This window comes from Triticum aestivum, chromosome 7B (assembly GCF_018294505.1).
Source record: "Triticum aestivum cultivar Chinese Spring chromosome 7B, IWGSC CS RefSeq v2.1, whole genome shotgun sequence".
NCBI lineage: Eukaryota > Viridiplantae > Streptophyta > Magnoliopsida > Poales > Poaceae > Triticum > Triticum aestivum.
The window spans coordinates 511,243,069-511,267,362 of NC_057813.1; the positions used below are offsets into that span (position 1 = coordinate 511,243,069).

At 45.8% G+C, this 24,294-nt stretch overlaps 1 protein-coding gene and 1 pseudogene across 11 annotated transcripts; both read left to right on the forward strand.

Annotated features, from left to right (window-relative positions):
* The first annotated feature begins 5,787 nt into the window (after nt 1-5,787).
* On the forward strand, nt 5,788-13,997 carry LOC123160847 (uncharacterized). Of its 11 annotated transcripts, none has more exons than XR_006480415.1 (4): nt 5,788-6,173; nt 6,264-6,388; nt 7,035-7,110; nt 13,626-13,997. XR_006480415.1 is itself a non-coding variant. In XM_044578696.1 (3 exons), the coding sequence occupies exons 1-3, from the start codon at nt 6,029-6,031 to the stop codon at nt 12,849-12,851; spliced, it is 402 nt and encodes a 133-aa protein (XP_044434631.1). In that variant the 5' UTR covers nt 5,788-6,028; the 3' UTR covers nt 12,852-13,618. The 11 variants fall into 11 exon arrangements, 7 of the variants coding, with proteins under 7 accessions (XP_044434631.1, XP_044434633.1, XP_044434632.1 ...); XR_006480414.1 differs by lacking the exon at nt 13,626-13,997 and adding an exon at nt 12,720-13,618 and having other exon boundaries at nt 6,264-6,392; XR_006480416.1 differs by lacking the exon at nt 13,626-13,997 and adding an exon at nt 12,720-13,618.
* Nucleotides 13,998-23,632: 9,635 nt separating this feature from the next.
* LOC123158114 (triphosphate tunnel metalloenzyme 3-like) lies at nt 23,633-24,108 on the forward strand (annotated as a pseudogene).
* The last annotated feature ends 186 nt before the right edge of the window (nt 24,109-24,294 follow it).

Consider the following 24,294-nt stretch of genomic DNA (forward strand, 5'->3'; position numbering starts at 1 on the left):
AGGCGCAGCTGGGCCCGCGAACAGGTTCGACGAGCAGGTGGTGGAGGATCCTGTGGAAGACATGGCAGCGCGGCTAGGTTTTTTTTGTAGTGGAGAGAAGAGACAGGGAGCCGCGGCAGCAGAAGGTATGACTGGTGGCGGCTGGCGTGAGGGGAGGGGCGCGAGCGGCGGCTGGTGCGTGGGGAGGGACGCGAGCGGCGGCGGCGGGAGATAAGGAGCGGAGGCGGCGCGCGTGACGGGAGGCGCGGGCGACGGTGGCTTGGAGCGGTGGCGGCGGCGAGATATGAGGAGCAGGGGCGGCGCGCGCGACGGGAGGCGCGGACGGCGGTGGCTTGGAGCGGCGGCGGCTGGCGCAAGGGAAGGGGAGCGAGTGGCGGCGGCGAGAGATGAGGAGCGGCGGCGGCGCGCGCGACGGGAGGCGCGGCAGCGACGGCGGCGGAGCGGAAGCGACGAAAGTAACCTAAAAAACTGATACCATGTAGACGAGATAGTTTGCAATATAATAATGTTGTATTGATGGGGTGCTGATACACGTATATATAATACAGAAAAAGCCTTTACCTCAACTATATAAGACTAGGAGGTGGGTTACAACTTCAATACACGTGCAATACAAAATACATACTCAACATGTCTCATGCTAGCTGTTACCGTGAGTCAAGAGTACAAGCGTGGCCACGTTCACTGTTCTTTTTAAAGGAGCCAAAAGGCTTGCCATTTTCACTGATTAAGAAGAAGAGAATTGCCCGGTTAACTGATGAAAAATAGGGCTAAAACCGATACAACACAACCCACATGACATGGGCACCACCGGCTAACCTGGCCACCGACATGGAACAGAATCCACGACGACACATGCCAACAGATGGCCACACGCGCAAGCAACCGACAACTCCGACTTCGACGACGAACAACAGAAGGGAAATAAGCAGGACTTGCACCGACCGTGCCCTCCGCACATGACCGCCGAGTGTCTGTCATCGTAACCATATGGGCTCGCTCAAACGCAGCTCCGACTTCAAAGCAACCAAGCAACCACGGGAGAGCACTTTGGACACGCCGGGAAGAACCGACCACCGAAGACCATGCCGCGACCCAAGCTCCTCTCGACGCCATCATCATTGCCAAACAGAAACCAGTGCCCCGCCTCAGCAAACCACGCGGCGAAGATACCGCCATCAATGGCGAAGATGCCACCATTCACCAGCCTCTCAATCGTAGCCGGCTCCGAGACGATGCCCCCTAAAAAGAGAAAGACGCTAAGACGCCTCCATCACCCAATCCAGCGGATCTGAGGTTTCCCTCCGGAGCCAAAGCCATGGATAGAAGGAGGAGCACCTCCATGATGACACATCCAAGAAAGATCATGGCACCCTCGGGCGCCGCCGTTGTCGGCTTCAGTGAAGACCGGAGCAAGGACGCTATTGGTGCGTTGAGATACCTTCTCCTTCTCTTAAGTTCTAGTAGTAGTATAGGGCGAGTTTGGTTGGCTGCATCGAGCCCAACCAGGCCCGCACGATGCAGCATCTTTTTGGACCTCAGTTGTTTGGTTGCCCGCATACACTGTTGAGCCCGCATAGCACGATTCTTAAAGCACCCCTGGGCCTGGCCCGTTGGGAACGGCTGAATCGGCAGTTTCCCGAGAGCCAGGCCCAAGCGATGCAGCGAGGCGCACGTAGGTGGCTCTCTGGAGACTTGTTAATCCCTCTCTCTTCCTAATCCTCAATCCCCTCTCTCCCTTTACTCCCTGCAGCTCCGCCACTCCCCTCCCCGCGCGCCCGCAGGCCGGCGCCGCACCGCCCGCACCCACCTGTCCTTCCTTCTAGCAGCTCTCCTCCTCCCGGGCGCTCATCCGTGCCGTCCTTCCCGCTCAAGCAGCCGCCGCTCACCGGCGCCATCGAGCGCGAAGGCGAGCAGGTTGCCCGTGGTGGCCTGGTCAAGCACGGACGTGAGGTGGAGCTCCAGGTTACCGGCCGCAGGGCTCAAGGCGACGAGGCAGAGCGCAGGTAGCAGTCAAAGTTGACGACGGCGCCGGCCACGCCGTCGCGCCACGCGACAAGGTCCCAGCAGCAGGAGTCCCCCGCCCGCGCCGACTACCGCGCGAGGCCAGGTCGATGAGGTTCTGCAGCTCGGACGACGAGCTGGTGGCGAGCGCATTGGCGCCGGTGATGACGCGCGCGCGGAAGCCATCGTAAATGGGCGAGGACGGGTTGGTGTCGGCGTAGGACGCGAAGCAGGCGTCCATCCAGACGCCAGCGCGCCGGCCGCGGGTGCCCCAGGCGTCGGCGAGCTTCCTGGCCGTGGCGGCTGGGCACTCGCGGCACTAGAACGGCGTGGCGTACCGGAAGTAGAGCCCACGGGCGAACACTCCGGCGGAGCGGTGGCGGAGGGGGAGCTTGGCGAGGAGGGAGAGCGCGGTGGCGGAGTTTGCCTGCGCCTGCGACAGGTGGCACTGGACCAAGGTGGGGGTGACGCGCAGACGCTCCTCCGAGGCCTCCGCGGCAGCGACATGGATGAAGAGGAGAAGGAGGAGGAAGGGAGCGTCAAGCTCATCATTGCCGGTCTCGTGCTTGGCGCTCGCTTCGGCAACTGGCTAACTGGTGAAGTGGTCATGGAGGTAGCAGCAGAGCAGGTGAGGACTGCAGTCTACGCAGCTCTCCTTCCACGCCATCTTCTCCTACTTCGTCAACAAGCAGAAGTTCACCGCGCTCATCCTCAACTCCGTCGTGCTGCGCACCTTCTCCGCGGCGCTCGTCGGCGTGAGCCACGGCTCGGATGGGCAGAGGAACCTCCGGCGTGCCCAACGTGTTCGACGAAATGAGATGCCAAACCTGGTGGGTGTTAAGCTTTGTTGTTAACTCCTAATCATATGCATGTATGCAACCAAACGCCGGGTGAAAGTTGCATCTCGATGACAAGACCTAATGCAGGCAACCAATCAACTGGTCATCTACGTTTTTGACCCTGTTTTTGCTTACCCTGGCCCTGCTCAGCCTGGCTCGTTTTTCCCCTCTGAGCCAGGCCCGCCAGTGAAAGCAACCAAACACGCCCATAGTAAAGAAACAAATGCACATGTATGCGTATTATTAGCTTGCCACATGCCATGTGTTCATCATCAGTGCGTTGACATAATTTTTTTTCGAAACGGAGGCAAAAATATTTGCCTCAACGATTAATTAAGAAGAAGAGAATTGCCCAGTTAATTTACGAAAAACCGGGCGAAAACCGATACAGACTCCCAAATTCGGACTACTCGCAAAGTAGGAAACACCAAAACCGCTTAAGCGGCCCTTTATACAAACAACAACCGCAACCCTCAACACTTGAAGAACACAATGAAACTCCTAACAAGTACACTAACGAAAACTGACCACCCTCCATCATGAAACCACAGACGCCTTTCGGATGGCGCCACACTTCTTGTTTTTCTTCTTCTTTAGTTTCTCCTTACTTGGCATCTTCTTTACAAGGTCACTTGTCTTGCCAGATGTCGGCTGTTGAGCCACCCATTTGTCAAGAAAATCATAAAACTCATTGAATTTCTTCGTGTCGTTGTCGTCAACCAAGGGGCTCATAGGAGCAGGCACCAACCAACCGGCAGCATCAACATCATCGACCCGAGGAACCACCGACAGAACATCCTCCACCGCAGGAACCAACGACACAATTGACTTCGACACCTTTAGTTGCTCACATGATAGAGATGAAACATGTTCCTTACACAACGTCGTCGACGAGTCCACCTCCAATCGCTCCAAGGACAAAGGCGAAGCAAGGTTCGAACATATATCCCGAAGCTCGGGCATGAGTTGCAACACCGGAGCCGCAAGCCCGACAATGGACTCGCCCACAGCGGGAGGCAACACAACGGAAGAAGCAGACACCGATGGTGAATTGTCCCGAACACGAGGAGAGAAACAACCATAGGGCTCTGTCCCCCGGTCCTCCGTGGAGTCAACAACTGCCACACCAAGAGGTTGTAGCGTGGCCTGCAACATAGCCGGCACAAGGAAGAGCCTACTCAAAGCAGCCTCTGCGCGCTCCAGGAAGCTCTCAATTCGTGCCTGCCAGCCTTGAAGCAACTCAGTCTGATCAGCAAGGGCGGTCTGGAGCACCATAGAAGATGAACAATGATTTGCAGATACCTTTGCCCTTGTCTTTTTTACGTTCCTAAACTTTGTAAAAATGTACTCCCCAGCTTGCAAAAACATCTTATGTTATGAGGCAGAGAGAGTACGACTCTCTGACCCTAGTAGCCTATACAACAAAACTGCCATTTTCCGTGCCACATCGTGGCGTGACGCTGCGGAAGGAAACAAACACCGGAAAAGGGATGAAACTTTCCTTCAAAAAAGAAGGGAAGAAAAGGGATGAAACGGCACGGCTCCGGCGCTTCGCGCAGGGCACCATGCGACCGACGCAGCAGCTAGCGAGCGAAGGGTGGAAGGAACAGTGGATCGGAAGCGTGCACGTTACAGCTCTTTTTTTTTTTTTGAGGGAGCACGTTACAGCTCTAGACTGTCACCGTTCACCAGCGCTTTGCTTCACGCTACGGTACGGTACGTATGGCGTTGTAAACCAAGTGGAGGTGGCGTCTCGGCAGAGAAATAAACGAGTTGCACGGTCGCTTTCTATCGTGCTCCGATGATGGTGTAACTGGGGGTGGGTACCGGAGACACTCTGATAATTTAACTTTTCTAGTGTTGGTGACGGTTGCTGATTTACTCCCTCCGTCTCATAATATAGGACATTTTTAACACTACAATAATATAAAAAAAGTCTTACATTATGAGACCGAGAGAGTACTTGTTTGTTCGTTGCGTGGGAACGCTTCCTTCTTATGTTTTATTTACATCTTTATGGAACAGGTGCAGATGTAATTTTGTAGTCTACTTGGGAATGCTTCCTTCTTATGTTTTACTATTTACTAGTAGACTGCCCGTGCGTTGTCACGGGCAACTTTTTTGACATAGAGACACTGATCGATAAAAATATAATTGTAATTCACAACGCGTGTGTCATGTGTGGAATATGACTGTTGCCACAAATATCGTATGTACACTTAGTAATAAAACATAATTGATGTAACCCACATTTTAACTTTCAAGTGAATTTATCATCATTCAGTCTAAAAATTATAAAAGAGGACCCAGAAACCAATGTACATATAAATTTATGATAAGTGAGTTACATTCCACAATTTTGATTTTCGATTGGAATTTCTTGACCAATCATAGGGCATATATTTCAAGAGATTTTTTGAAAATTATAGGTAAAGATATTTGGCAACCAGTCAACCGATCTTTTTGACCCCAAAAAACAAAGAACGAGTACCTGGCTATATGGACCCGGAATACAGAGAGCTTTATTTTTCAACTAAAGGCATCCTTTGCTCAAAAAATAAAATAAAAACTTAAGGCATCCATGGACACAGTCAGCCTTAATAGGTAAACTGCCTTGGGCTTTAGCTGGATTTGTACGGAGTACTTGGCAGTAGCTGGATTTTCTCACCGACCCCTCAAAAAAATCTCACCGACAAGCCACTCCGTCACTCCATTCCCCTCACTCTGCTAGCCCCATTCTCATCCGCTCCCACGGCCTCGCCGGACAAGACTTGCCTGCTCCCCGCGCGTGTGCCCATCTGTACTTCCGCGTACGTGGCTTGATTTGATTGGAACAAAATAAGACCCGACCCACCCCTTAAAATTAGGGGGGAGATGATTAGATTAAAAAAAGAAAAGGAAAAAAAAACAGCCGTAGGATGAAGTGGAAGCATGGATGAAAGCATCGGGAGGGAGCATGCAAGCCGGATTCGGCCTCGCCCAGCCGCCACGGAGGCTGCTTCAATCTCTAGTTACGCCTCGCTCCACATGCCCTTCCTTCCTTCCCTCCTCAATGCCTACCTTCACTGGTGCGTTCTTGGCTGTGCCAGAGTGGACACTTCAGCACTGGCTCCACGACTATGTTGAGGACATCAAATTGATGGATCGAGGGGGCAGGAGGTGGAGGACGGCACGCGGCGGCGGGGATGGATGTGCCGGCGATGGGGACGCTATTGGGGATCCGGCGCCAACAGGTCGCGTCGCGGCTCGACGTTCCCGACGGCAGACAGGTCGCCCGCGCCCCCGTCAGGCTCCAAGACCGCCACAACGGCGAAATGGCCCCGCCTCTGTGTACGCCCCCTCCTCCTCCCCCTCCTCCTTCCACTCTGCTCGTTTGCTTCGTTTCAGTTCTCATCGCCATGTGCTTGTGGGTTGCGGCAGCGACTGGTGTAGTTTGGACAGGAGCAAGTGCGCCAATTAATTCTGATGCGGTGAGATGCACAGGGAGGCTTGCATTGGCAAGGCTAGCAGGAGGCCGTTCTCAGGAGGTCTGCGCGACGACGGCGGTAGGTACGGCCGAAAGGAGTGAATTAAGTGATCCACAGTTGTTCTCTGTTTTACACCCATAGCAAACTTCAGATTTGAGCATTGATCCGACTGTTTAGTAGTAAACCAAATCACTTAATATCCATTGTTCACGCTGAGTGAATCTCACATCAAAACACCCAGTTTGCAACTGTAGTGAAATACAAGGTGTTGGGTTAATTTGTTCAGGACTACAGTCTCTGATTTAGGTGTAGGAAAATTTCCTCAGAACTACGCCCCTCTGATTTAGGTATAGGATAATCTCTCTCCATATTAGGTTTATCATGTCCATTGAAAATGCATGAATCTCTACTATCATGTTCTTCAGAACAAATTTAAGTCATAGCTCAAAAACCTTCACACAGATTCTTTTGATTAGGAACGAATGAATGGTAAATACTTACTTATAGTAGCTGTTAATTTGTAGACGCTATTAACTGTTACTTGTGATTTTTCATCTCCTTGCAGTTGGTCCTGTTTTCCCATATCATCTGCTTTGTAGAGATAATCTCTCTTTGATTTTGCATTTGGCTTACTCATTAGTTTGCCTATTTGCTTCAGTATTGCTTTTGTCCCATCCGACTATCATGCAGTCTGACTTAATTAAGCTGAGTAATTATTTTTCAGGGTGAATTGAGTTCAGATCTTTGAACAAATGATTGTGATTTTGTAGCTACAGGGTGCTATTCTTTATTATTACTTGGTATGTCAGTACTTCCTACCTACTTGAATTTCCCTATTCCCAACTCATGGGATTTTTAAATTTTGATATTTCCCTAAATGATTATACATAACTTATGATAACACATGCCACCCAGTTTTCGTTCTCTATAACAATTGAGAAGTACATATGCACTTCCACGACATATAGGTTCACATGGATGTCTTTGAACGAGATATAGGGAGAATGATAGGATCAGACTAAGACATGAAAGTCTGTGACACAAACAAATATACGGCATGTACATACTGTTCTTTCATAGTATATGGCATGTATAGAACGTTCACATACAAACAAAACTACCAAAAAATATATTAGTAGATGTACCACAATGGTAGCTCATGTACAATCCAAAACAAATGGTTAGTTTAATTCATTAAGTGGATCCATCAGCAGCAGCAGTAACAACTTTAAGAAGAAGCGATTTATCAAGTATGTAATCAGACAAAATTGGGGACACATTTACCTTTTGTGATTTTTAACCGTCCCGTCAATGCATCATGTTCATAAATACGTTTGTCCGTCAGGCTGGGAGTGATGTACTTTCCTTTTCTTTTTGCTCCTTACAAGTTGCTCTTCTCCGCGCGTTTAGAATGCACCTTCTTTCTGTTGATGAGGTCCTGTTATGTTCCCCATCATCATGAACCGTATCTGGCATGTTATGGTTAGATGTCGTGGTCTGCGATATTTCCTGTGGAACAATCTTTACTAAAATGAGTAGAAAGACAATTAAAACTAGTGAAGAGTACCTCCAGACATTAGACATTAAGAATTGCCCTTTTGGTTGTGTCGTGCGATTATACCTGGACTGCATTTGGGGAGTTAATCGATAGTGGAGATGCCGCTAAGATGGCAGCGACTGGCATTTTTTGTATTGGTCGTTTATTTTTCCTTGCTATGTTGGTGTTGCTAGCAAGATTTACCCTTTCGCAGTGAGATCCATACAGGGTAAGGTCGAGTGAGGCTACAAATGTTACAACCATTTAGTAACAGTAGAAAAACCTCATCAACTATATGTATGCTCATTGTGATAAATAATAAGAGATTATGCTCGCAATTACCTGGCATTGGCACTGGAGTCATTCGGGAATGATGATCAACATTAGAGATGTCGCCAAGAGGGGCTCCGTTAGAGGCATCACCAAGAGGGGGTCGGCACAGGTTTGACGCCTCCATATCTTCAAGCGTTATGCTCTGTCGGCACTCAAAAAAGAACTTAAAGAAAACATTAGCTGATCCGGTTAGCTTACAGAACTGCATTCGGTTGATGAGGAGTAAGAAACTGAATAGTTTGTGTGTGATTTTCCAAAACTACATTTGTAAAAGCGCAGAATGAACTGATGTATATTCAATAATGTACTGAATCCCAAAGAGCAAGTATAGAAAGTTAATATATCAAACAATGTTTGCCTGGAAGAAGGCTGACATATATGAGGCTATTCTGCCTAGCATGAGCATGCAATCTACAAGGTATCTGTTTGCATAGCATTGCAACACCTAGAGTCCTTTTGGTTTGTGTTTCTCCCCTCGCTTTGCTCTACACATACTCACCGTGTGTTCAGGTGATATTATTTTAGATTCTGAATGTTACAAGTAGAGAAGAGAAAACCATGCTTCAGTCATGCAATACGATCATTCCAACTGGAGTGTGAGTGAATAGATTAATACCACTACCTATTTCCACCATTGAAAACCCTCTGCTATTTCCTTTCCAGGCATATGGGACATCTGAAAACAATGAAATACGTCGCCATTGTGAAGCCTTCTATATAACTTCTCGTTCATGGATTTCCCAAACCTGACCCTTTCTAAAAATTAACATAGGTATTGACGAGAATCTAGTTGTTACAGTCGGTTTAAGCAATATCATAGCTATGTGGAGGTCATACTAATTTGCTAATTTGCAGCCAGTTCCCTGACACCCTTGTCGGAATTCATACTAATTTGCAGCAGTTCCCTGACACCCTTGTCGGAATTCATACTAATTTGTAGCCAGTTCTTCTTTACCAATAATCTGCAACCAAGCCGAGTGTTTAGGTATAAAATTGTTTCTAGAAATATTCATACTAATTTGCTGAATTCTAAGACACACAAAAGATACTTTCAACAGGGGTACAATATTAATCAAGATAAATTTATGGCTTCAGATCTAGTTCTATACTGGTTCTCTCGCATAGTGCATGTTGTAAGATTTATATATTTTTTGTTTAGTTAAATAGTGGATAAAAAAATCTAAGCCACCCAACCAAATTTGTAAACTGCTTCTACAAAATCCAAACAAAACTTAGTACTTCAATTATACAATTTCACAATCAAACAAAGCATCAATTAAATAGTGTTAGTCCCAAGTGTACAAATCACTTACAATAAAGCTCGCTCACCCGTCTAGCTACGTCGTCGATCTCGTATCCAAACTTCTTCACAGCCTCTGTGTAGTCGTTGATTATGTCGAGGTTGCCCAATGTTGTTGGTTAATTAGAATGCGGGCCTGCGGGTAATCCATGAACAGATTGTAGTTCTGCTTGGGATCAATCTTTGGTATGTGTCAATCCATCTAGTATAAGAGTGATCTAAACTCATTTATCAAATACCCTTCTCTAAACAAACTCATGTGAGAAAATGAATCTAGCAAGTGTAAATTAGTAGCATTAAGAATTGTAAGAAGCCCTCGGCTCAAACTATAATATAGCTAAAAAATTAATTAATTTAATAGTTGTGATACATATGAATTAAACAACCACTTGATCAAAGATTCAGTAGTTGGAAAACTACAATTATGGACATATAGTAAAGACAATTTAGGCACTTATAGTTGGAACACCACATCTCGTTACTTTTGCCGCCATGCCGTTCTCTCTGTCAAATTAATCAGTGATTGCATCAGAACATAGCAGATATCTTGATCAACTCATAACAGGATTCAAGTCAACATTGAAATCTGCAGGAAGATCGTCGATCAGCAATATGAGAAAAGAAATAATCATAAAAATAATAATCAAGATGTTGTAATCACTTGATATATACGCATGGCGATTACATAATAGTGTAAAAAACTGATTGGAACAATACAAACAGAAATGAAAATTTCCTGTTAAGTTAGGAAATCAGAAGCATTGTTCAGCTTGCTAAAATCATGCTTCATTTAACACCATGAGAGCTCAAACTAAGTTCAGGTGGCTTTTGTTCAAGAGTGGTCATGAATTATTCAGTAAAACAAAAAGAAGTGCATGCGATTTTATCAGACAGCGCGGCAGCAGGCGCATAGAACACACACACACTCAGTAATGACAGCAAGCGCACAGCGGCAGGGGCACACCACACACACATGCGAAGCAGCAATAGCAACAAGCGCACATCAGCAAGCAAGCACACATGCCATCGGCTACAAAAAGCTATACGGCGGCTTGTCTCCCTCAACCTCCCTGGCAACCAAACTAACCTCGTCACCTCATGCCCACCCTGTCTCTCCCGCTCTCCCTTCCATCCAATGCCGTCCAGCCTTCCAGCTGTCGTTCTCGTATTACTCCCAACCGAAAACATCCCGTCTATCTGCGATCAGCCTCCTTCCTCTCGTCTCCTCTCTCCAATCCCCGTTGCCGCCTGCCTTTCTAGCAGATCGGGGCAGAGCAAGGCATCGAGGGATGGTCCAAACCTGTCTTCTAAGGGATCCAGGTCAGGCCGGCGCCTCCGATGTGACGGCAGCGCCGGGTGGAGAAGGAAGACGGTCGACGGCCAGAGAGATCGGGATCGAGAGGAGCGGAGTTTCGTGCGGGGGTGGAGTTTTTTTGTGCGTGCGTAGGGGGAAGTGGAGACGAAAAAAAACCCGACAAATAAACCAAACGAAAGTGGGAGACGAAATAAAACCGTGGAGGCTATCATACCAAGTGAGACATTAGGAATAGAGATCCTTATGGTTTTACACTGAGCAGGAAGCCATAAACCGCAAAAAAAACGACATGTTTCTTTTACTAAAAGGAAAACTTAAGTCAGCACATAGCAAATTGTGGTAAGTGTACTTCATATTCAAGTGGTTTGCGTTAGCTTGATTAGTCAGATGAACATGCTCTAGGCTAGGAGGACATTAGCTAAGAAACTTAATATTAGCAAAGAAAAGATGGATAATCTTACCTGGACTTCTTGCCATCACGACGCCTTGACAGAGAGCACAAAAGAGTACTACATCAAAAGAGTACTTAATATATTATCAAAGAAAAGATGGATAATCTTACCTGGTTATGTAGTATACTACATCAAACAATGATCACATTTTTTAAAGAAAAATATGTACTACATCAAACTGCATGAAAATCCCAATCAATATGAGACAATGTGGTGCGTAAATGAGTGCAGAAACAAGAGTATATTCATTTATATAAAAATAAAATAAATATGCTCTATGAAAATGACACACTTGATCTGTGATATGGACTTCTGCGCAACATGCTTTAGAGTCCCCTACTGAATGACTTAAATAAATATACTATAAAAATTTCAGATGTGTCATGAATAGCTCACAAGAACACGGTACAAGTTAATGCATTACAAGTGCTTAGAATGCACCCGAAAATATAGTCGGTAGAGGAGCAACAACAGACTTGTTTATATCTAAAAAAACAGACTTGTTTATCTTGTTTATCAGTGTCTGCATATTGCGTATCATGTTATGAAAAAACATCATCTGACATACATCTTTTGGTGAAACATCATATATTACAACTTACAACAAGGAACTGTAATTTTTTCTTTTATTTTTGCGGGAAAGAAGGAACTGTAACTTAAAGAGCATGACAACATAGCTACCTAGAAATGCTTTGAATCCATGATTCAGCGAAGTCATCTCATAGATGCAGCAACCTGAAAATTGCAGATGTTTAGCCAAGAGAATAACGCGAGCAACACATGCAACGAAATGTTAATTAGATTTGAATACTTGCCTAGCAACCATATGTTGGACTTGGAGCCATATGGAATATCAGCAAGAAGTTCAGAGAACATGTAACTGGTTCCTACAACCTCAGAAGAGACATAATGTATCAAATCACAAGCAACTTAATTAGAACATCTTCCTATGGGTTGAGCAAAACAACTTAAGGGCTCTAATAAATCATCAGAAGTTGATACTTTGGGCGGCCCAAAAATCACTTGTTTCAGACAATATATTCAGAACACAAGATAATCCCGTCAGTTATTTCAACTATTCACAGTGCAGTTATTTTTCAAGTATTTTTCCTATCTGGTTTTAGTAGAGCATACTTACCAATCCATATATTTTGGTCATTGGCAAGAAATATACCCGAACACTAAAAAAAATACAATGCGTGGTAAGTAATCAGCTAGGATTAAAAATACAATTAAGATAAGGCTGCTAGTGTTATCACAAGTTCAGCAACTAAAAATGCATAGACCGACTCTCTCAATTTATTAGCGATCCAAGCCATCCAACTAACCTGAAGAAGTCGGGTAAGTAGAAGCAGCAGGCTAGTTTTCCTCGGATTCTGAAACTGTTGCATGTGCAATACTAAATCATAGAAACCAGTGAAATTTCGTGAACTCTGGATGGATCATGAGATGCTTACCGTTTTTCTATCCAGGTGCCAGAACCTGAACGCATGGGTGGCGGCGCCGCTGCTATACGAAACATCATGCGCATACGAGCCAAAGGGGCTGTCCAAGACGCCATCAGGGGACGTCATGCGACCCTTCTCGTTGCAAGGGTGGAATAGGGAGGCGACATCGATCTGGTGGTGTGGGAAAGATGCGGTTGGACGGGATTGGCGGCATCGGTCTGGTGGTGTGGAGAGGAGAGGCCCTTCCAGGCCTGGCCGACACTGCTCTTGTCCCCGGCAGAGCGGGAGATGAGTAGGCCGCCACCGATCCCGTTTCCGGCCTCTTTCGATTTGCCCTCGCACAGCCGACCGCGTCTCGTCCTCGGTGGCACCACGGAGACTGAACGCAGGACAATCATGAAGACGAAGACGTGGAAAAAGGGGGAGCGGGATTAGCGTGGCGGCTCCTCTCGGATATCGATGCCGGCTCCTCGATAGCCTCTCGGCGGCGGAGCAGGAGGCGGGGCGGCGGCAGAGTGGGAGAAAGAGGGAAAGAGAGAGGTCGCAGCGGGAGGGGGTGGATCGAGAGGAGGGGTCGCAGCGGGAGGGAGAGAGAGAGGGAGCGATCGTTGGGTTTTTTTGGCACCGATTTGTTTCGCAGAAGGATAGTGAGTTAACGGAGGTGGGAGGATAACGAAAATAAAACGGAGGTGAGAGAATGACGAAAATAAACCAGTAAAAATAAACCGCGTGGACTATTCATCAAGTCGTCAATTAGGAGTAGAGACTATCGTGGGAATTTTTATTTGCGTCTTTCCTTGACGCTCATGGACTCATGGTAAGAGATGCAGGTGTAATCTTTAGCGCCACTTCGAAATTGAAGTTGGTGTGACACCAAGCAATAAAGCGGAGCCTTCATCATGCAGCTAAGAGTAACTTCATTTTTTGCAGGTTATCTTCGGAGCCACTGCATTGATCCGTACGTAGTTGCTACTTACTCCGACGGAGCCCAGAGAGCGTTTGGTTACTGGATCTATCCGTTGGGAGATGGTAGCACGCGATATCTTTAACCGATTTGGATGGCGGTCATGTAATAGGATAGGCAATTAGTTTCCTTATCTTGTTTATGCCGACCGGTTGTGGCGCTATGGTTACTTCTTTATAGGCTCTATGTGAGTTTTTTTTACTTTCATTACAACTTTAAGACCTTTGTTGAACCTATTTGCTTTTTAATAAAGTTGGCCGAATGCATCGTTCTGGTGCAGAGACTGGGGAGTCCCCCCTTTTCGAAGAAAAAAACTTCAATGGGGCGACCCATTTCGTCTGCTGCCGTTCGTTTGTATCGGCACGAACAAAATAGGAGGCCCAATGCGCCGATCCAAATCCAAATCGTGTCCGCTTCGCGTCCGCGCCGACGCATTTGCGGCCGAAATTTGCGCCCCAAATGCGTCGGCGCGGACGTGGAACGGACGCCACGCGCGTCTTCTCAGTGTCCGCCGGTCCCCACCTGGTGGTCGTCCAACTACCCGTGGCCTACCTGGTCAACTTAATTTATGATCTCAGGCCCACGCGTCAGCGATGGCGGTCGTCCTTTTTAAGCCGATTGTGCGGCGCAGGACGGAGGCGGTCGAGGAAGAGGCGGCGGCGTACGAGGCGGCCATGGCGCAGGCCATTGCCCTCTCCGCGGTGGGCGACTGCGTCCTGCCGTCGGTGGCCCGTGCAAGTGGTTCAGCGCGCCACCGGTCTGGGTGGGGGCGACACCAGCACAGGAGGCGGTGTATCTCGAGATGTGGCGCCAGTGATGGCTGGCCGAGGAGCGCCGCCACGGCGAGTACCTCGAGATGCTCGAGCGCGATCTCGAGGATGAGCAGCGCGAGGCCGAGGAGGAGGCGCGCCAGACCGCGGCGGCACAGGCGGCCGCACAGCCCCCCGCGGTGGCACAGCCCGCGCCCGACATGAACGGCCTCTGAAACGCGACGTTCCCCTGGGTCGGCCCTGCGCCGACGCTCATCGACCTCACCGACCCTGAGGACGACGACGCCGACGCCTAGGGCAGTGCGCCGCCTAGTAGTTTAGGTTGTTTTTAGTTTTCTTTAATGCAAATGTGGACGCTGGACTCTCACTGGCCTTCCTGGCTGGCTTCAATGTTTAATTACTGTTGTTTTTATTTTAAGTATGCATGCACTCTCTTTTTTTCTCGCACCGTCAAAATGGGTCGGGCCAACGTTGGGCGCATGCGCCAACCCAGACGCGGAAGCGGACATTCGTGTCTGTCTGGCCGACCCAAACGAACAAAAGCGGACAAAATCGCCATATGTTTGGGTCGGCCCGTTGGAGTTGGTCTAGGCTACAGTTCTTCGTTAAACAAAAGGACGCGACTAACCACCAGTCGACTGTTGGTTAGCGACAAATCCGCACGGTCGTAGAACCGCGTCCCTCCCGCGTGTGACCCACTTCGGCAGATCCACCCACGAACCAGCCTGCTTTCATGAGGCCCACCATGCGCAACGCATGAGGCCCAAGATAGAGAACACATCCCCTTTGGCCCACCTCCCCCCTCCCGCACGTGACTTACCACCCCAAAACCTATTTATTACCTCCATTGCAAGAAACAGCCACCTGCCTCGATCAGTTCTCTCCTCTCTCCCCAACGCGCCTCCATTGCCGGCGACCTCCACCCCAGATCTGATCCAACAAAAAAACCACGAAAAACACCACCAAACGCAAGGATTTGAGAGAGGGCTCGGTTTACCACAACAACATCACAAGGGTTATCGCATGCTACCAGGAGAAAGGAGAAATACATCAGTTCGTCTCAATTTCATCATAATCAGGCAAAAAAGAAAGGAGGTAAGTGATTCAACCTCTATACATATGCTGTATTTACATTTCATACCAATAAAATCAAGGAGGAAAAAACATGAGAAAAGAACAACAAGAACTAAACAAGAAAGCCAAAAGGATGCAAAAAAAGGTAGTACTTTTACTGCATGTGTGTAATTCCTCGGTTGTAATTGAGTTACCACTCAAATTCAGTAAGGTTACCAACAAAAGATTGACTAAATTTTTCTCTTTTACAGCCAAAAAAGTTGGTAAAATTGATCCATGTTCCTACCTACAGATTACATCATTGAGTTACCTAATCATTAAGTTACCAACATAAAAACATGCAGGTTATTATCATCACTTTATCAAGCTATCTTTTTTGAAGCATGCTAGAACTACATGTATGAAATTTCTCATTAAAACTGACTTACCATTTCGATTGAATATAGATTACCAGAGTGTGTGCGTTGAGTAATCAGCATCATTTAACACTTATTCAACATAAAAAAAGATCCTTTTTATATTGAACCAACCCATGTCAGAACAAGTTATCATGCTAATTCATTACAATTTACCAGGAAAACTCAGAACCAAAGGTGCTAAAACACTACAAGAATACCATGTGTTGATTTACATTATTGCCACCAGAATTTTTTGATAAGAAATGTTGTTCATGAAATGAGGTTGATAGGAACTATCGATGTTGTACTCCCATACGCTGGTTACTCCAAAAATGTTACCTGCTATAAAAAATGAAGTAATCAGTGTAGAAAAGTGAAAAATTATAGTTGTTGTGAAAAAATAATCAAAATTTCTTGTAAGTGTGGAATTGATGGATGCAATTATATGTGCTAGCAGGTGCCGCAATGATACGTCTCCAACGTATCTATAATTTTTGATTGCTCCATGCTACTTTATCTACTGTTTTAGGCAATATTGGGCTTTATTATCCACTTTTATATTATTTTTGGGACTAACCTATTAACCGGAGGCCCAGCCCAGATTTGCTGTTTTATGCCTATTTCAGTGTTTCGAGGAAAAGGAATATCGGACGGAGTCAAAACGGAACGAAATCAACTGGAGAAGTTATTTTTGGAAGGAAAGCAACCTGATAGACTTGGAGTGCACGTCAGGGGAGTCCCGGGCTGCCCACGAGGGTGGGGGGCGCGCCCTACCCCCCTGGGCGCGCCCCCCTGCCTCGTGAGCACCCCGGAGGTCCACCGACATACCCCTTGCACCCATATATACCTACGTACCCTAAAATTCCAGAACAGAAGATAGATCGGGAGTTCCGCCGCCGCAAGCCTTTGTAGCCACCAAAAACCTCTCAGGAGCCCATTTCGGCACCCTGCCGGAGGGGAACCCATCACTGGTGGCCATCTTCATCATCCCGGCGCTATCCATGATGGGGAGGGAGTAGTTCACCCTCGGGGCTGAGGGTATGTACCAGTAGCTATGTGTTTGGTCTCTCTCTCTCGTGTTCCCTCTATGGCACGATCTTGATGTATCCCGAGCTTTGCTATTGTAGTTGGATCTTATGATGTTTCTCCCACTCTACTCTCTTGTGATGAATTGAGTTTCCCCTTTGAAGTTATCTTATCGGATTGAGTCTTTTATGAGAACACTTGATGTATATCTTGGTGATCAACTTGCGGGTTTCGTGACATTGGGAACCTATGCATAGGGGTTGGCACACGTTCTTGACTCTCCGGTAGTAGCTTTGGGCACTCTTTGAAGTACTTTTATGTTGGTTGGATGAATCTGAGATTGTGTGATGCATATCATATAATCATGCCCACGGATACTTGAGGTGACAATGGAGTATCTAGGTGATATTAGGGTTTTGGTTGATTTGTGTCTTAAGGTGTTATTCTAGTACGAACTCTTTTATAGATCGATCCGAAAGAATAACTTTGAGGTGGTTTCGTACCCTACCATAATCTCTATGTTTGTTCTCCGCTATTAGTGGCTTTGGAGTGACTCTTTGTTGCATGTTGAGGGCTTGTTATATGATCTATCTATGTTATTATTGTTGAGAGAACTTGCACTAGTGAAAGTATGAACCCTAGGCCTTGTTTCCTATCATTGCAATACCGTTTACGCTCACTTTTACCACTTGTTACCTTGTTGTTTTTACAATTTCAGATTACAATTACCTATATCTGCTATCTATTTTGCACTTGTATCACCATCTCTTCGCCGAACTAGTGCACCTATACAATTTACCATTGTATTGGGTGTGTTGGGGACACAAGAGACTCTTTGTTATTTGGTTGCAGGGTTGTTTGAGAGAGACCATCTTCATCCTACGCCTCCTACGGATTGATAAACCTTAGGTCATCCACTTGAGGGAAATTTGCTACTGTCCTACAAACCTGTGCACTTGCTGGCCCAACAACGTCTACAAGAAGAAGGTTGTGTAGTAGACATCAAGCTCTTTTCTGGCACCGTTGCCGGGGAGGCTAGCGCTTGAAGGTATATCTTTAGATCTTGCAATCGAATCTTTTTGTTTCTTGTTTTATCAGTAGTTTATTTTATAAAAGAAAACTACAAAAAAATGGAGTTGAGTTTGTCTCACACGCTTCGTCTTTTTAATATCTTTCGTGAGAATGATGGAAAGGAAAATTGTGCTCAAGTGCTAGAAGAAGAATTACATAGAATGCTTGGCATAAAATATGTGAATGATGAGCATGATTGCAATGTTCTTAGTATGAATTCCTTGAATACCCATGATGCTAATGATATGCAAAGCCACAAGCTTGGGGAAGCTATGTTTGATGGAGATGATATTTTGTGTACCCCAAGCTTTGATGAGCAAATTTACTATGATGAAAGCATGCCTCCTATCTATGATGATTATTGTGATGACACGTATGCTTTAAAGAATAATGATAACCATGAAACGTGTCATCTTGATCTTAATTTTCAATCACATGATAGTTATTTTTGTTGAGTTTGCTCCCACTACTATTCATGAGAAGAAATTTGCTTACGTTGAGAGTAGTAAATTTTCTATGCTTGTAGATCATGAAAAGAATGCTTTAGGTGCTGGTTATATTGTTGAATTCATTCATGATGCTAATAAAAATTATTATGAGAGAGGAACATATGCTTTTAGGAATTGCAATAATATCAAGTTTCCTCTCTATGTGCTTAAAGTTTTGAAGCTATGCTTGTTTTATCTTCCTATGCTAATTGATTATTGTTCCCATAAGTTATTTGCTAACAAAATCCCTATGCATAGGAAGTGGGTTAGACTTAAATGTGCTAGTCATATGCTTCATGATGCTCCCGTTATGTTTCAATTCTTATCTTTTATGTGAGCATCATTGCCATCATCATGCCTAGCTAAAAAGGCATTAAAGAAAAACGCTTGTTGGGAGACAACCCAATATTTATCCTTACTGTTTTTGTGTGTCCACATGATTATGCAACTGTAGTAATCATGTTTTATAGCTTTTCTTTCAATAAAGTGCCAAGTAGAGCCTTTCGGAAGACTTGGGTGAAGTCTTTATGATCTTGCTGTAAAAAACAGAAACTTTAACGCTCACGAGAATAGCTGCCTTTTTTACTAGAGAGTGCTTTTAGGTTGATTCTTTTTGCAGATGATTAATAGACAAATTCCTCAAGTCCAGCAATTTATTTCAGAATTTTTGGGGTTCCAGAAGTATACATTTGATATAGATTACTACAGACTGTTCTGTTTTTGACAGATTCTGTTTTCATTGTGTTGTTTGCTTATTTTGATGCATCTATGGCTAGTATTAAGTGGTATGAACCATAGAGATGTTAGAATACAGTAGATATTACAATGAGTTCATTACAGTACCTAAGTGGTGGTTTTATTTTCTTATACTAACGGAGCTTACAAGTTGTGTTTTGAGTTTTGTGTGGTTGAAGTTTTCAAGTTTTGGGTAAAAATTCGATGGACTATGGAATAAGGAGTGGCAAGAGACTAAACTTGGGGATGCCCAAGGCACCCCAAGGTAATATTCAAGGACAACCAAGAGCCTAAGCTTGGGGATGCCCCGGAAAGCATCCCCTCTTTCGTCCTCATTCATCGGTAACTTTACTTGGAGCTATATTTTTATTCGCCACATGATATGTGTTTTGCTTGGAGCGTCATTTTATCTTGCTAGTTTTTGCTTGCTGTTAGTTAGAATAATGTTTTGCATCTTTAGTTTCAATAAAAAAGTCAAGGATAGCCTTTGCCATGCTTATTTTGCTAGTATACATGTTGCTGTTTGAAAACAGAAAGTTTACCGCTGTTGCAGAAATTCCCTAGAAAAGTCAGAGAATGGTATAATGTTTAATATTTTTGCATATTGAGCTCTGATAAATTTATTACAGTGGGAATTTTAGTTCATAATTTTTGGAGTCAGGGAAGTATTGATACTCTTGCATTCTTTACAGACTGTACTGTTTTGACAGATTGCTGTTATGGTTGCATTGTTTGCATATGTTTGCTTGTTTAATGATTCTATTTGATGATAGGAGTATTAAATATGCAGAGAAATTTATTATTAAATGTTGAATAATAATGTTAGTGATTTGTTACAGTAGAAGATGTTATGGTTTTGCATTGGTTTATACTAACCTATCTCACGAATTCTTGTTGAGTTTGTTGTGAATGAAGCTTTTGATAAAAAGAAGAGAAATTATGATATGAGAGGAATTAAGGAGACACAAAAGTTCAAGCTTGGGGATGCCCAAGGCACCCCAAAATAATATTTCAAGAAGTCTCAAGCATCTAAGCTTGGGGATGCCCCGATAGCCATCCCACCTTTCTTCTTCAACAACATCGGTTAGTATCGGTTGAGCCTACGTTTTTGCTTCTTCACATGAGTTGTGCTATCCTTGCATTGTCATTTATTTTGTTTTGCTTGCTGAATAAGATACCAAGATCTAAAATTATTTAATGAGAGAGAGCCACACACAAATTGGAATTTGCTAGAATACTCTTTGTGCTTCACTTATATCTTTTGAGCGTGATAATTTTTGCTCTAGTACTTCACTTAGATCTTTTAGAGCACGGTGGTGGATTTGTTTTAAAGAAACTATTGATCTCTCATGCTTCACTTATATTATTTTGAGAGTTGTTAATAGCATGGTAATTTGCTTAAAGATAATATACTTGGTATTCAAGATATGTGAAACTTTCTTTTGAGTGCGTTGAATACTAAGATAAGTTTGATGCTTGATAATTGTTTTGAGATATGGAGGTGATAATATCAAAGCAATGCTAGTTGGGGTGATTATGAATTTAAAGAATGCTTGTGTTGAAGTTTGTGATTTCCGTAGCATGCACGTATGGTGAACCGCTTTATGATGAAGTCGGAGCACAATTTTATTTATTGATTGTCTTCCTTATGAGTGGCAGTCGGGAACGAGCCATGGTCTTTTCCTACCAATCTATCCCCCTAGGAGTATGCGTTTAGTGCTTTGGTTTTTGATGACTTCTAAATTTTTGCAACAAGTGCATGAGTTCTTTTGATTAATGTCGAGTCCATGGATTATACGCACTCTCACCCTTCCACCATTGCTAGCCTCTCTAATACCGTGCACTTTTCGTTGGTATCATACACCCACCATATACCTTTCTCAAAACAGCCACCATACCTACCTATCATGGCATTTCCATAGCCATTCCGAGATATATTGCCATGCAACTTTCCACCGTTCCGTTCATATGACACACATTACTTTTGTCATGTTGCTTTTTGCATGAACATATAATTGACATTGTATTTGTGGCAAGGCCACCTTCATAATTTTCATACATGTCGCTCTTGATTCATTGCATATCCCGGTACACCGCCGGAGGCATTCATATAGAGTCATATTTTGTTCTAAGTATCGAGTTGTAATTGTTGAGTTGTAAGAAAAATAAAAGTGTGATGATCATCATTATTAGAGCATTGTCCCAGTGAGAAAAGGATGATGGAGACTATGATTCCTCCATAAGTCGGGATGAGACTCCGGACGAAAAAAAAGAGTGGCCAAAAAAAAGGGAAAGGCCAAATTAAAAAATTAAAAAAAAATTAGAAAAAAAGAGAGAAGGGACAATGCTACTATCCTTTTACCACACTTGTGCTTCAAAGTAGCACCATGATCTTCATGATAAAGAGTCTCATATGTTGTCACTTTCATATACTAGTGGGGATTTTTCATTATAGAACTTGGCTTGTATATTCCAATGATGGGATTCCTCAAAAGTGCCCTAGGTCTTCGTGAGCAAGCAAGTTGGATGCGCACCCACTTAGTTTCTTTTGTTGAGCTTTCATATACTTATAGCTCTAGTGCATCCGTTGCATGGCAATCCCTACTCACTCACATTGATATCTATTAATGGGCATCTTCATAGCCCGTTGATACGCCTAGTCGATGTGAGACTATCTTCTCCTTTTTGTTTTCTCCACAACCACCATTCTATTCCACATATAGTGTTATGTCCATGGCTCACGCTCATGTATTGCGTGAAAGTTGAAAAAGTTTGAGATTATTAAAGTATGAAACAATTACTTGGCTCGTCATTAGGGTTGTTTGAGAGAGACCATCTTCATCCTATGCCTCCTACGGATTGATAAACCTTAGGTCATCCACTTGAGGAAAATTTGCTACTGTCCTACAAACTTGTTCACTTGCAGGCCCAACAACGTCTACAAGAAGAAGGTTGTGTAGTAAACATCACGCAACAAAAAAATGGCGCATGACAACGGGGGTAATGTGGGTATCACGATGAGTGGTGTGGGGACAAACCAACAGTGTGAACAAGCACACGACAAGCTTTGGTTCTGCAAACATCAACAAAATAGACAAAGGTAAAACATTTACCATGCTACCACATTTTTATACACAGACTTATTACCATCATACTTGAATTGCAACTACCACCTATGTTATTTACAACTACCACATTCAACATGAATCAGTTAACAATCACCAAAGCTTAATGCATACCAAAAATAGTTACCATGAAATTAGGTAGAATTACCACTCTTACTGCACAAGAATTATCTTTGCAATTTGTATTACAAAAGGAACTACATGCTTTCACTTTACAGCTGCATGCAAACTTTACCAGGCAACTGGAGTACAAGTTACCACTAGTTTTGGCGTGCAGAAATATAACACAAAATAACAACTTCAAAAACATTACAGGTGCTACATCTAGAAGCAACCCGATGGTCCGAGAGACAAGCAAAGAATCGACTACTAGCAGCATAGGGGGAGAGAAAGCTTCTTTGATCATTCAGTCAGCGAGCCAGCGAGTCCAGAAACAGGAGGAGAGAATCCTGAACAGGGAGACAAAAACACCGAGGCATACTCCACACCGAAACCTCCTGATGAAACGATGAAGTTTGATACTTTTGAGGAAGCTTATGGTCACTACAAGCAATATGCACTGAGAAATGGGTTTGGAATCTCTACTCCTAATGGACGACTTGGTGAATAGTCTGCGCGGTTTAATTTCGCTGATTTTTTTCGTCATCCTCCCACCTCCGATTTTTTTTTCGTCATCCTCGCACCTCCGTTAACTCGCAACTAGTCCTGGCCATCTCAGGCCCGGCCCTGCCGGCCCACCCAGGCCCAGCCCTAAAATCCAGGGCCTAGGCCCGATGGGCTTGCTCGTGGGCCGGGCTTGGGCCTAAGTTTTGAGCCCACCAGCAGGGCTTGGACGGGCTTGGGCTTGGCATACTAGCATTTTAAGGAAGAGGCCCGGCCCACGGCCCTAAGCCCTAAGGGCTTTTGAGGGCTTTTTACTATATGGGCCGGGCTTGGGCTTGAAAAGTAGGCCCGGTGGTAGGGCCTGGGAGGGCCTGGGCCTCAGTTTTTTGCCATGGGCTTTTTTAGGCCCGGCCCAAGCCCGGCCCGGCCCGGCCCATGGCCAGATATACTCGCAACCCTCCTGTGCAAAAAAAAATCTGCCTCCCGATCCCACCTCCTGCCGACCGCCGCCCTCCCCGGCACCGCGCGCCGCCACGAACGCCGCGGTCGTTGGCGGCTCCCCCCGCGCCTGCTACTCTTCTCCTCCCGCTCCTCTCCTCTCGCTCCCTAGAACTCCCAGAGTAGACACCGCCGCCCGCCCCTTCCAGCCCCCGCCCCCCAGCCCTAGCCGCAACCCCAACCCCATGGAGGTCGAGATCAAGCTCCGGCTCCCCGACGCGGCCGCACACCGACGCCTCTCCTCCTAGGCTCCTACATCGCGCCCCTCCTGCTCCGCATTGACGCCCCCGCGCGGCCCCTCGCCGCCGCCACCGCCGCCCAGCGGGTCCGCCTCTACGGCACCGACGACCGCGACCCCTCCCGTGTCGTCCTCATGCTCAAGCGCCGCCCGTGCATCGATGCCGGCGTCAGTTGCATTGAGGAGTTCGTGGAGCCCCTCGACCCCGCCCTCGCCCTCACCTACATCGACAACCCCGCCCGTCTCGGCGCGGTCGACTCCCCCTTCGTCCGGCTCGTCTCCGACGAGTACGGCGTCGGCGGGGACAAAGCGCCGTTTGTCTGCCTCGGCGGCTTCCGGAACACCCGCGGTGTGTATGAGCTCGAGGAGGGCGAGGAGCGGGGGCTCGTGCTAGAGCTCGGAGGGAGGGGCTCTGTGTCGTGAAGGTCGGCGAGGCAACGGCCAAGTATGCGGCCGCGGAGGGCGTATTTGAGGCCACCCCAATCGCTGGTGGAGGAGGCTGCCGTCCATGTCTTAGCACAGAGGTCAGGGATGTTCATCCCTTTATTTCTTGTATTTTTATTTGATTTTTTCAGGCATCGGACGACCTGATGCCGGTGATGAATGTTA

Excerpts from the sequence above, each read along its gene's own strand:
- LOC123160847 (XM_044578696.1), top strand. The coding sequence starts at position 6,029 with ATGGATGTGCCGGCGATGGGGACGCTATTGGGGATCCGGCGCCAACAG. Across the intron at positions 6,174-6,263 it reads CGAAATGGCCCCGCCTCTGT|CGACTGGTGTAGTTTGGACA; the intron begins GTACGCCCCCTC and ends GGGTTGCGGCAG. Across the intron at positions 6,389-12,719 it reads AGGTCTGCGCGACGACGGCG|GTGCCAGAACCTGAACGCAT; the intron begins GTAGGTACGGCC and ends TTTTCTATCCAG.